At 40.1% G+C, this 12,908-nt stretch overlaps 1 protein-coding gene across 1 annotated transcript; it reads right to left on the minus strand.

Annotated features, from left to right (window-relative positions):
* Positions 1-824: 824 nt before the first annotated feature.
* On the minus strand, positions 825-12,868 carry LOC139442445 (ankyrin repeat and SOCS box protein 3-like). The gene is made up of 8 exons (XM_071223255.1): positions 12,837-12,868; positions 9,236-9,346; positions 8,476-8,574; positions 7,813-7,965; positions 6,734-6,991; positions 5,707-5,887; positions 4,362-5,113; positions 825-1,884 (listed from the first exon to the last, which is right to left on the minus strand). The coding sequence occupies exons 2-8, from the start codon at positions 9,330-9,332 to the stop codon at positions 1,679-1,681; spliced, it is 1,746 nt and encodes a 581-aa protein (XP_071079356.1). The 5' UTR covers positions 9,333-9,346; positions 12,837-12,868; the 3' UTR covers positions 825-1,678.
* Between the last annotated feature and the right edge of the window lie 40 nt (positions 12,869-12,908).

Below are 12,908 nucleotides of genomic sequence, written 5' to 3' on the forward strand. Positions count from 1 at the left end.
CTCCATGTATCGAAGCTCATAATATCAATCACTGGATAGTCTGGTCCATACTCGATCATTTACAGACTGCTGTCATAGTTGGAATATTACTGAGAGTGATGTTAAACAAACAAACACATTTGAAAAGAAGCTAAACAGGCGTCAGTTCCAGGGCCCAACTACATCCTATTCATATGCCGACATCTCCTAACATTCAACAAGATGTATCCCCCATCTTACACTCAGAATATCCCTCAAATGTCTAGTAGTATACATGACGTAGATCAACTTGTAACTTTATAAACATACAAAACATTCTGAATTTCATACGTATCTTAAAAAAAATATACAATATGTTGAAGCGATGTTATTAACTCATTTGACATGATTAACATTTCATGGGGTCAGTTGGAAATGACACAACAAAACTGGTAATAATTCTAACAAAGTGCAATGTCATTGTTGGCAAGTAGTCATAATATGAATGATATCATGCAATATTAACATGAATATCATGCAATATTAAAATGGATATCATGGATGTTAACATGGATGATATCCTGGAGGTTAACATGGATGATATCATGTGATGTTAAAATAGATGATATCATGGGATGTTAACATGGATATCATAGATGTTAACATGAATGATATCATGTGATGTTAACATGGATGATATCATTGATGCTAACATGGATATCATGTGACGTTTACATGTATGATACCCTGTGATGCTAACATGGATATCATGTGATGTTAACATGGATGATATCATGTGATGCTAACATGGATGATATCATGTGATGTTAACATGGATGATATCCTGGATGTTAACATGGATGATATCCTGGATATTAAGTGTTTTCCCTCTGTATATAAATAAGATCTAATCCTATATTTGTTTAAATAAGAACTCAGTGAAGGCTGCCATCGGCAGTATAGATTTCAAGAGATTGAATACAATATCTTAATGTTCCCATGTTTGTCTGGTCAAAATGGTGAAATACTTTATCCAATGTATTGTAAACTATGTTGGGTCGCTTCCATGTGTATTCGTTATTTTCTAGTATCCTTGGCTGACCTTCCCGAGTGGTCTGACACGTGTGGAGCAGTCAACTGTCCTGGAGGATCAGCCGATTGTCCTGGGAGGAGCCGATTGTCCAGGGGGATCAGCCAATTATCCTGGGATCAGCCAATTGTCCAGGGATCAGCCGATTGTCCTGGGATGAGCCGATTGTCCTGGGATGAGCCGATTGTCCGGGGGATCAGTCAATTGTCCTAGGGATCAGCGGATTGTCCGGGGATCAGCCGATTGTCCGGGGATCAGCCAATTGTCATGGGATCAGCTAAATGCCCTATGGTCAGCCACATTTTCCTGGGATCAGCCACTAGACTGACTGTTCTGGGGAGGAGTAATATCAAGGAGCAGGATACCAATCAAATAACTCTTCATACAACTTATGTGTCAAGGATGAGGATGAGCAGAGGGCGATGAAACAAATGTGACACAATTGCAAGAACATGTAGAAGTAACATGGCATTCTGGGCAGCAATACTCCGAATCAGCACTTTCCTCCCTTGCTGTCCAAACTTGAAAGTTTCCTGGGTTTTGTTTTCATATTTTGAATATTGCCTCTTTTACTTATAACAAAATAACACAGTAACTTTTTAGTGCAATTTCTATCAAGTGACCTCACTACTATTGAAAAGTTTCATTGCTAAGTTGATTTGACTGTAGATCTAGCACAAAGTGTCCCAGAGATCCGAACTCTGTGAAGCGAAGGTATTCCTTGATTGTGGAGGGCAGTGGAATGGACTCAAGGGTTTTCTTGTTGAATTTCCCGCACGAGGCCAATTCTAGAACTATTTTCCGACGACAAATGTGAGCAAGGCTTTTTGTGGAAGCTGGAACAGAAACAGGAATCTTTGTATTTGTCCATAAAAAAACATCATTGAGATACAGAGACCCTTCATGAAATCAAAATATCAATCATCATATATAATTCAATCTTATTCAAATCAGATCTTAGTGCTCAAGACCGCTACACAAAGATCTGAGGATATCCCATTACAGGTCACGAGAACAACCTATGACTGACTAATGAAATGACGAACACTGTCACAGGAAGTTGACATTAGCCAATCAAAAAGCAGCTTTATCAATGCTTACAGCACTAGATTTACATTCCAGACTATACTTTGAAAAATATTTGGACCAAGTTCTTGATTCAAAATTTGTAAACTGTACAAAAGAAAATTCTGAAAAGCCTAGTAGATGGCCCAGATTGTATAGCAGTATGCTATGGAAAAAGTCTCTTCCATTTCAAAGTTTATACAACTGAAGGAAGATAGATGATGACAATGACGAAATCAGTCGTTCAGCTCTTAACTGCCCTTTGGAATAGCCCATGTTAACCATTTCAAGGTTCCATGATTAGAAAAGACATTTGGACCTTGATTTTGGTTTAGTTGTAGTGAGCACTAAGATCTGATTTTAATGAGATTGCTCTCCTAATCAAGTGAGTGAGTGAGTGAGTGAGTGAGTGAGTGAGTGAGTGAGTGAGTGAGTGAGTGAGTGAAAGAGTGAGTGAGTGAGTGAGTGAGTGAGTGAGTGAGTGAGTGCGCTTGTCACAGAATGTCCACCTAACCATGTTAAAGCCCAGATTAATGCAGATTGTAGACATTTATGAGAAGCCAGGAATGGATCTATACCATGCATACAGATTGGAAATGAGACCTCCAATTCAACATGATTCAATGTGGGTTGACATTGACAAGGAAACATCTGTCATCAGTGACGCCAACCCTAACTGAAGCTTTGGCGTAATCAGTGAGGTCGACAAGAATAACTTCATATGAAAAAGAGTAACGTTAACTTTTTTAGAATGGCCGTCACCTTTGAAAATCTCCGAAGTGTGTGACGAGATGTGGTCAAAACTCCAAACATTCATACTGATTAGCTGTTTTTCAGACAGGCAATGTGGTGTTTCAAGTTCTGAAGTAATATCGGTGTACATGCAAATAGTTCTGTCTGCACCCACAAAGATCGATCAAATCATGCAAAAATCAATCGATAAAATCGCTTGAGTGTGTTTTAACATAACAACGAATAAGAGACCTCCTATCACTGTGTAATGGATATTTTAATACTATGAGAATTGAAAGCATGGCTCTCATTGGTCAGCATGGTCCTGCTGTAGAATACAATTTGCTGTCTGTGTTTTTTTATGCATGTAACTAGTTCATGAAAAATATCATAATTTCAGGGTACATAATCAAAATAGCATCATTTTTAGGCTCAAAATCATAACTCTTGTGCCATGGCTGGCATCTCTGTGTCACTATTAACCTACCATGATTACTCTAGAAACTTTCACAATTTGAGTGAATGAGTATGGTTTTTACACTGCTTTTAGCAATATTCCAGCAATATCACAGAGGGGGACACCAGAAATGGGCTTCACACATTGTACCCATGTTGGGAATCGAACCCAGGTCTTCGGAGCGAACGCTTTAACCACTAGGCTACCCGACCGCCCCTTCAGAATTTGAATTTGAATAAAGACATTATTTGCTCTATACAACTCTTTATAAATAGTAATGTAACTGTTCAGAGTAGTAGAGCTGGGACAGTTAACTCGGGTAGTCGGGTAGTCGGGTCGGATGGGTGATAAGACCTGTGGGTAGTCACGTGATACAGTTAAAGTCCATGGTTTTACAACAAGTCACGTTTTCTTCTGACTATTAACTTGTAACCTACAGCCGGTACTCTGGTCGAGTCGGGTAATAGGGGGTCGGGTACCCAGGTAGTAAATTTGTACTTGTCCCAGCCCTACAGAGAGTAGCACAATGTATCAGTAGTGTTTATGTATGAGTGAAAATTATCCTACCCTATATTTTATCCCGGGGATGAAATTCTCTAGTGTCAGGATGACTCTCCCTAGTGAATTTGAACCCATACCAGTGTGGCACTAAGGTAGGATACTATTCTCTAGAGTAAAACTTCCCCCAGGGTAAAAGAGGTTAACCCCGTCAGCAATCTGACAAGGTAAGGATGTCATCTGTGGGATGACTCCACGTCCCCTGCTACATACTCCCCCGTCAACAGAAGGCACGTCACAGGCCACATAGTAGGGTACTGAGGCTTATTTTGCTAAAATTTAATATGAACGTACCAGCCCCGCGTTGGGCGCAAATGTAGCGGCCATAAAATGGGATTCGAACCACGGACCTTCTGATCCGAGGTCAGACGCCATGTCCACATGACCAAAGAGGTTAACCCCGTCAGCAAGCTGACAAGGCAAGGATGCCATCTGTGGGATGACTCCACGCCCTGCTACACTTACATCTACACTACCCTGCTAACATCACAATCTATCTACCTGATATCCTCTGCAACGTTTTGGCATCTTCAGGATCAAACAAATCACACACATCACTGGAAATGTCCACAAAATGGCAGAAGAAGAGCAGGAAGCCGACAATAGGCAGGGAACTCTTCCTGTCCTGTGTCTTGAGTAGATGGAGAAGGCTGATGCGGTCCCCCGTCTCCATGTCACTGTCTACAGAGGGGGAGGCAAACAGAGACACAGCTTCACCCCCTGCAACAAGTAGTGGCCACAGGTACTGCAGGTGGGTGGGGCACTCATATGAACACTTGTCCGTCTCCGCCTTGTGGATATCATTCCGCAAGGCCAACAGCATTGCAATATTGCCTACAATATTATCATGGTAAATGTTGGGGTTGGCGCCGTGTTCCAGAAGAAGTCTGTAGAACTGGAAGTTCTTGTTCCACAACATGACTAGTAATGGAGGCAGGTCTTTTTTAGTTTGTGAATTAGGACTCAGTCCTGCTTTTAACAACAAGCTGACCCCGTCTAGTGGCCAGTCATCCTTCACGTGACACAGAACGGATCCATGTGTGGCGGATGCTATGTCTGTTGCCAATGGCGACAGCTCGGTAAGTTGGTCTGCATCCAGGGAGAGGGACAGAGACGGATCAAACCCCGAGGTGAGGAGTGTCTCCAGGATGAGGGTATTACTCAACTTGAGAGCAAGGAGGAGAGGGTGCATGTCGGAGTACGTCTCTCGGAACACATGCAGCTGCGTCACCGGCAGCAACCGCTTCACACAGCTGAAACATGGTGTATGATCATGAAGAGAAAACTTTCATCAAAGGATGTCTAGGGACTGGTAAATTATAATAGAGGGAGGGGGGCGGGGGTGCAGTGAGATTGGTCATATTCTGCAGATCCCCCTCCCCTTATCTAACACTTTTCACCCCCCTCCCTCCAATAATAGTAAAAGAGCATGTAACAATTTTCCATGGCTCCCCTTCCCTATATTAAATGTCCAGTCCCTAAATAGCGTACAAACTTAAAACATTTTACTTGAAAAATTTCTTTTTTTCATGCCATCCATACATTTAGCTGGCTGACCCCCATCTTTTGCGGTGTCATAATGTCATGACCACCCCACCCCCCACTATTCTTGCTGCCCTCCCCCCTTCCCTAAAATAAATGCCCAGTCCCTTAGGTGGGCTTCAAGTGATTTTTACTACTGCTTTCAAAAGTGATCAAATCCTCTCAAAAACAAATTTTATGTTGGTATATAGATATTCATTTCAAACACCACACATCTAGATTCAAATCACATCAAACAAGATCTAATGGTTACAAGTTCGATATTTCTTTAAATCCTACTGACGTGCATCATGTGTTATGTTACCCAATGTGTCCTTTATACACAGCATACTGAAGGGGTACAGCGTTGATGTCTCGGACGGACATGTTGGCGTTGGCCCCCGCCTCCAGCAGCAGCTGCACACACTCCTCATGCCCCTCCTGTGCCGCGATCAGCAACGGGGAGGCGTTGTCTTCCGCACCTTCATTCACCAAGTCCAGCAGGCCTACAACACAATCCACACTACGTCAACATTCACCTTACAATCAGCAGGGATCGCTCCAGGAATTCTCAGACATGGGCCCTTCATCTGAAAATTTCAAATATTCCAGAGGTACACCCACACTTGCCCATACAGCACAATGTTAAAATGCCCCATTGTCTTTGAAAATGTGGGCCTTTTTTCAAATATAGCAGCTAAAAGCACAAGGCCCCTTCCCCTAGAATTATCTCTGAATCAGCATGATCTGGACTTGAAGAAAATACAATGACCTTCCATCACTGAGCAATTAGGTCCCCTGCACCCTGGTCCCATACACATATCAAAGTTGAAACAGGCCGGTCTGCTGCCTGTGTCACGTTATTCAATGATGTATTGCTGTGAAACGTAATAGGAACATTTGCATATAATCTTGAAGTACCTGGGGGCACTGGTGGCCCAGTTGTCTAAGACGCCGCGATTCACTGTGCAGAGTTGCGTTCCTTGGGCATTCCAGAAACCTATGATTGTGGGTTTGAATCCCGGTTCGCCCCGATTATGTTTCTAGGTTTGTCAGCACCATACCTGTGCTCGTGGGTTTCACCGAAGTGGTAAACGCCTGAGACCTGCATCACTTCGGGCTTTCCTCCCACATTAAGCTGACATGCCGCGATATAACTGGAATACTGTTAAAAGCGACGTTAAACCCAACTCACTCACTCACTCACTTGAAGTACCAATAACCACTCATGGTTTATTCTGCCTGCAGTGTTTTATTGTACTCGTCTTTTAATTCGTAATTAGATAAATTGACTCGGGCTAGTTGAGAGTTATATCCCTGATGTGTACTTCAGGCTTTGATTATATCCATACCTTTGCTCTTGGCTGCCTTGAGGAGGCATCGGAGACTACCAGTGCGACCAAACTGAGCTGCCAGGAATATGGGTGTGAGATGGTGGTCAGCAAGGACATCCAGCTTGGCCCCGTGATTGAGGAGATAGTCGACGAGGTTGTCCAGTCCCTTCTCTACAGCCAGGTGGATCGGGGTGTAGTTGGTGTACATCTTGGTGTTAGTGTCAGCTCCTCTACGTATCAACAATCTACAGCACTCATAACATTCCATTTTGGTTGCTGGAATATCAAAAAGAGACTTTTTTCTATCCTGCAGAGATTTTCTAAGGACAAAAAAGATATCATCATTATTATATCTAAAAAGCATGAAATACTCATATACCACTAGATCTATTCATGTGCCAAGTTTGGTAAAGAAATATAGTACGGTTTTCAAGATCTGCTTCGGAAAGAAGCACTGCCATCATTTTCAGTCTAAGACAAAGTCGTTGCCATGTAAACTCCAGAAATAAATTTTTCAAAAATCCCAAACTATCAAAAGGCACCGGTTCACAACTAGACCTATCAATGTGCCAAGTTTGGTTAAGATATCTCTCATGGTTTTTTGAGAAAGACGGATGGACGGACGGACGGATAAATAGATGGAACGGCAGACGGACAGAACCCATTCCTATATCCCCGTTCCAATTCATGGCAGGGGGTAATAAACCTCCACTTAACTTACGTGACTGACTGATTGTTAATATTCCACACTTTGCAATATTCCAGCTGTATCATCACACACGCAAGACATATGTAATAATAACAAAATAAGCAAGACTGGGCCAGTCACTCCTGTAGTTGATATCAAATGATAGCATAACACATGGGGCTACCATGACATACAATCAGTCACACCTGATTCTAAGTCAGCTATTAAAAACAAGCACTAGGCATTGGGGGATATTCAGCCCTGAAATCTGTGAGCACATGGCACAAAACAATGTCCCACTTTCTGTTGCTGGGTCTAAAGGAGTCATTCATTATACAAATATTGCTTATTTAAAACTGACATGGAAATTCTATAAAAGCAGGAAGAAACAGTCCATATGGTTAATAACCTTCCCACAGTGGGGTGAAGCCCTCATTAGTAGCGATGTTGGGGTCAGCCTGGAAAGACAGCAGCACTCGGACACAGTCCAGGTGGCAGTGGCGTGCTGCTAGCAACAGAGCAGTCTCCTCAGCAAATGACACCCAGTCTGGATCAGTCTCATCTAAAGTGAAAAAATAATTCCGTAAAAAGAAGAACATAAGTCAGTAAAAAGAATTACCAAGAGTTGCAAGACTAGCTCATCTGATTTTTTTGGTGTTAGCAAAAGGTTAAATTTTAAACAATTTGAACTTAAGATTTAATAAGCTGACATCCACCTTTTCATGAAAACATTGAAGAAGTAGTCAAACTTTTGTGGAATCAAACTTTGATTAACTGTGTATCAACACACTCAACCAGATATTTATGCATGGTTAAAAGATTGTAAAAATTGATGTTTTCAACAAGGCTCTAAAAAAAGCCTCATCTTAAATCAGATAGCAATTCACATGCTTAAACGATGCTAAAGTTTTAATCAGATCATTTGACCCATTCCAAGTTTACAAGATACTGATAACAGTCAACTTGGCACACTAGAATCTTTAGTTCACACAAGCCAAAATGGCAGTTAAAGATAACAAAATTAGCAATATTAAGAAATGCATGATAAATTCAAAGCTGTGAATGCTACAACCTTGTCTCAGTAGAAACTCAAGGCAGCCGGGGTGGCCATGGGATGCGGCCTCATGGATTGGACGCCACCCACGGTTGTCACGCACATCAACAGGCCCACCTACACACAAACATTGAAATAAATTACCATGTTTACCTACAACATGTAAAAACAGTTTTCTTCAAATCGAAAATTCATAATTTATTCTTGATACCCTCCTATGCCAACAGCAACCAATCAACAAATATTATTATTACCAAAGGTTTGGCACTCATTCATTAGTCTATTGAAGCAGTAAGCATGGTAAGCAATGGAAAGATTGTAACAGAATTGTGCACAAACTGTCCAAATGTTAACCTTTTTGTTAAATACAACAGGAACGTTTAAAACATTAACATTTTTATAGCATTTACATGGGAAGAAAGCCAGCCACTGCTTGAAGTATTTGTTTAGGCTGCATCTCAACTTCCTCAAGCTTTGAGCAAATATTTACGGGTCACAGACCTTCTACCACATGTCTAGGTCAGACATGGAAACAATTTGTGATTTATGTTTTTCACTAATGTGCCAGCTTGGTATTAATTATGTTAATAAAAAATGGAAAAATATAAAAAAAATGGAAAAATATCTTCCATATTCTAAGGGTTGGTGACACCATAAACTAACAACAAAAAGTAAAATGTCTGACCTAAACTATGGATAAATTAAACTCATGTATTATACTACACAACCATATAATGCTGTATAATTAACTGAAGTGGCTAGTCTAGACTCTTCCTACCATTCCAGACCAGTTGTTGAAGTGCCATGAGGTCTCCTGCCCTGGCTGCGGCCCCCACCGTGGAGCAGGTGTGAGTGTAAGCCTCACTGAAGTTCATTGCTCACACGCATTCTACACAAAAACATGACACATAAATACACTAAACATGTAAAATTGAATAAAATGATTCTTATTAAATATAGTCATTTTGTTATAACACAATACTGTCATACACAAAGATACTCAACACATCTTGATCATATTGTATTAGTTCATGTAGTTCCTTAGACTCACATCTAACCTCTGAATTGAACATATTTTACCATCACAGATAACAACAGTTGTTAAATTATAGTTATAATAATATCATTAAAAGGAACCCAGAGACTATCTTCATTTTCAGACACTGCAGTAATCTAGACTTGTCCACTATTATAGACTTTCATAGGCTAGGTTTGATATACTTGTGTCAGCGTCTGCATGACAGACTATTAGTTACTATTCAATCATTACTAATCATTACTAATCATACTAAACATCACTAATCATACAAATCATACTAATTATCTCTCAAATATTTGAATTCATCATCATGTTAATCTTATGTTGTTTAACTTGTTTGCAAGGTGTGGACCCATGCCCCACTTGACTGCAAAATGTGGGCCTTTCATTGGATCAGAGGGTTTGTTTGTTTGTTTGTTTGTTTGTTGTTTTACGCCACAATCAGCAATATTCCACCTATATGGCGGCGGTCTGTAAATAATCGAGTCTGCACCAGACAATCAAGCGACTGATCTCATGAGCATCGATCCATGCAATTGGGATTCGATGACATGCATCATCCAAGTCAGCGAGCCTGACTACCCGATGTCGTTAGTCGCCTCGTACGACAAACGTAATCACTTTTTACAGCAAGCATGGGTTGCTGAAGACCTATTCTATCCCGGATCAGATGGTCCATCAGTGATGAGTAAACATACTCCAGTAATTTGAGTTGATCTACATCGTCTCCCATTTGAGTCAAATTTTATGTTGTATAGTCTATCAGGACCCTCATTTTCGGTTGTTTTGAAACATGAAAAAGCATTTTGTGACAAAATGGACTTGGACTCTCAAACTGACAAAAACTGTATGTAGATACAGTCCTGTTTTCAACAGGTAACAGTCTGTGCTATTGTTATACTATAAAGATTTTAATAAAAACTTCCCGAGGCAAGGGAGGTAACTGACAATAAGTCCTGTTCGGTACTGGAATTATGCCTAACTGGCTGGACTAACGAGTCTATCAGTGTTCCTGCTGGCTTTTGAAACTGCCAGTTCTAGTGGACATGCAGCTCTAATAATTACCAGCCCCCCCTTATTTTTGCCAGTCCCAACTTTCAACAAATAATAAAAACGTATGAAAATTACCTCGTTTAAATTCTTTCAACATCATATTCAGTGCAAAGATGTCATCTCTGAAGTAACTTAATTAGATCTTTACATCATTCACACTAACTTCAGTCACAATTTTTTTCCTTTTTTTTAATATTTTGAGACAAAGTCACTTCAAATAGATATTTAACCTCTAAGCAAAGCAAAATTTTATTTCCTTGCAAATAAATAGACAAGGGGAAACCCTGATGGTAACAGACAAGCTGAATTTTTTGGAAAAATGTACTCATATGAATATTGCCAATGTTTTGTTCAACAACAAAGATTATTAAGGTACTTTATTTGCCGGTCTAGAGGGACTGGCAGTCACCTGAATTGCCGGTCCAAGCCTTATTTTACCGGTAAAAAACTGGTAATTGCCGGTAAATGGGAACACTGAGTCTATGAAGAGTCCACTCAAAACCACATAATGAAATTGACACCTGCTTCATTAACAACATGGCAACTGCAAATTTCAGTCAACTGCAGGATTTGCACAGCACATGTACGTCAACTGGGTGTCAACAGATATTTTCCAAATCATTTCAATTTTTTTAATCAAGATGCTCAAGTAAATTGATTCACTTTGAGGTAAGACCCATTTTTATACAATAAAGATCTTGCTTATTTATATTGATCAGATTGTCTTGGCTGGTAAATGCAGGTGATGAGAGGTGGAATCTGATTGGACAATAGGAGATCATAGAAGGGACATAGCTCGTAACAGCCACTGGTGGTGGTACAATCAAGCCACGAAATTCCAGTCTAGTTTGACAAGGGTTGAACAGGACTCTTCAAGTCAGTTAATGCCTTGACTCGGGAAGATAAAAAGTATACAGAAGGTAAGTATGGTAAGAATGTAATATATGAGAATTATATTCATGGGTAGATATTTTATGTAAAGGATAACGGAGGAATTCCACACATAATAGAAAGTGATTAGTCAATATTTTCATATTTTCACAATATTGTAATCACACCACCAAAGAGAGCCTTGAGATTTGTATTTTGAGGTAATTACTTTGTGTTTACTTAACAATTAAGTAGATCAATTAACATTAAGCAGGGTTTCTATTAAAAAAGCAGTAGAAACTAACATTTTTAGTCCACTAGTCTTTATTACAATAACATAGAGTAAAACCTTTAAAAAAGGCAATTTCTACTGCTACTAGTCCTTATGATACCTTAACTATTGGGCAGTTTGGCAACGACAACAGGACTAGTGTCAATTTCTAATGCTGTATTCGTGCTCATAATGCTTATCCAATAAGTTGGAAGCTGATGGCCCTACTGTCGGCATACATCTTGAAGATGTTTGAATAAGTTAGTGGGTTGGGTTTAACACCGCTTTGAACAGTATTCCAGTAATATCACGATGTGTCAGCTTAATGTGGGAGGAAAGAACAAAGTGATGCAGGTCTCAGATGTTTACCACTTTGGTGAAACCCACGAGTATGGGTATGGTGCTGACAAACCCAGAAACATAATCGGGGCAAACTGGGATTCGACTCACAATCACTGGCATGCCCAAGGGATGCAACTCTGCACAGTGAATTTGATGACTAGGCCACCTGTGGCCCCGGCAGGACCTCTACCCAGATGGAACAAACATAAATGGATCAGATGAATTAATCATTAATGACTGATCATGAATCGGGGAATGCTGAATGAATTAATAGAAAAGTATGGTTTGAATGTTGAGAAATCAGCAATAATGTCTTGCAAATGGTAAAATAATGTTTGTTTCCTTACAAATACAAATTAATATATACAGTGCAGATTTAGCCAATTTAGTGCCATTTTCGACAGGCAGTTTGGGGCCGTTTTGACTCTGTGACGTTTCAAGTCTGCACCATACAAAAACAACATCTGACAATGACATGTCTGAATCCACTTGAAAGCACTTATTTGTAAAATTGATGATTCAATCTCAAGGAATCTTTGAATTATTACCAGGTAAGGTTGGTTTGGAATGGAGCTGTTTTGGTCTACATTCGAGCATTGCTAAAAATATTATATTCGCTTCCTGTAAACGGCACAAGGGATCCTAGAAAACAATCAAGCGAACTTTTCGTGAAAACTATTCAAACATCAAGTTCATGGCAATGTCCATTACACATAATTGCAAGAAACCCGATCATTTTGTTGATGACACGTTACTCCATATTCGTACCTCTCCGGCCACCTTAAGATAAGCTCGCATATATACCTTCTCTTTATATCCCGATGGATGAAATTACAAGCCACAGAAGCACCTATATTGTGGATAACCTCCCTTGAA

The sequence above is a fragment of the Haliotis cracherodii genome, unplaced genomic scaffold (assembly GCF_022045235.1).
Source record: "Haliotis cracherodii isolate W230 unplaced genomic scaffold, xgHalCrac1.p SCAF_5, whole genome shotgun sequence".
In the NCBI taxonomy this organism is placed as follows: domain Eukaryota; kingdom Metazoa; phylum Mollusca; class Gastropoda; order Lepetellida; family Haliotidae; genus Haliotis; species Haliotis cracherodii.

Coding starts and splice junctions, on each gene's coding strand:
- LOC139442445 (XM_071223255.1), bottom strand. CDS start 9,332: ATGAACTTCAGTGAGGCTTACACTCACACCTGCTCCACGGTGGGGGCC. Junction 8,575..9,235: donor TCAACAACTGGTCTGGAATG/GTAGGAAGAGTC, acceptor GTTTGTGTGTAG/GTGGGCCTGTTGATGTGCGT. Junction 5,114..5,706: donor GTGTATAAAGGACACATTGG/GTAACATAACAC, acceptor ACCATGTTTCAG/CTGTGTGAAGCGGTTGCTGC.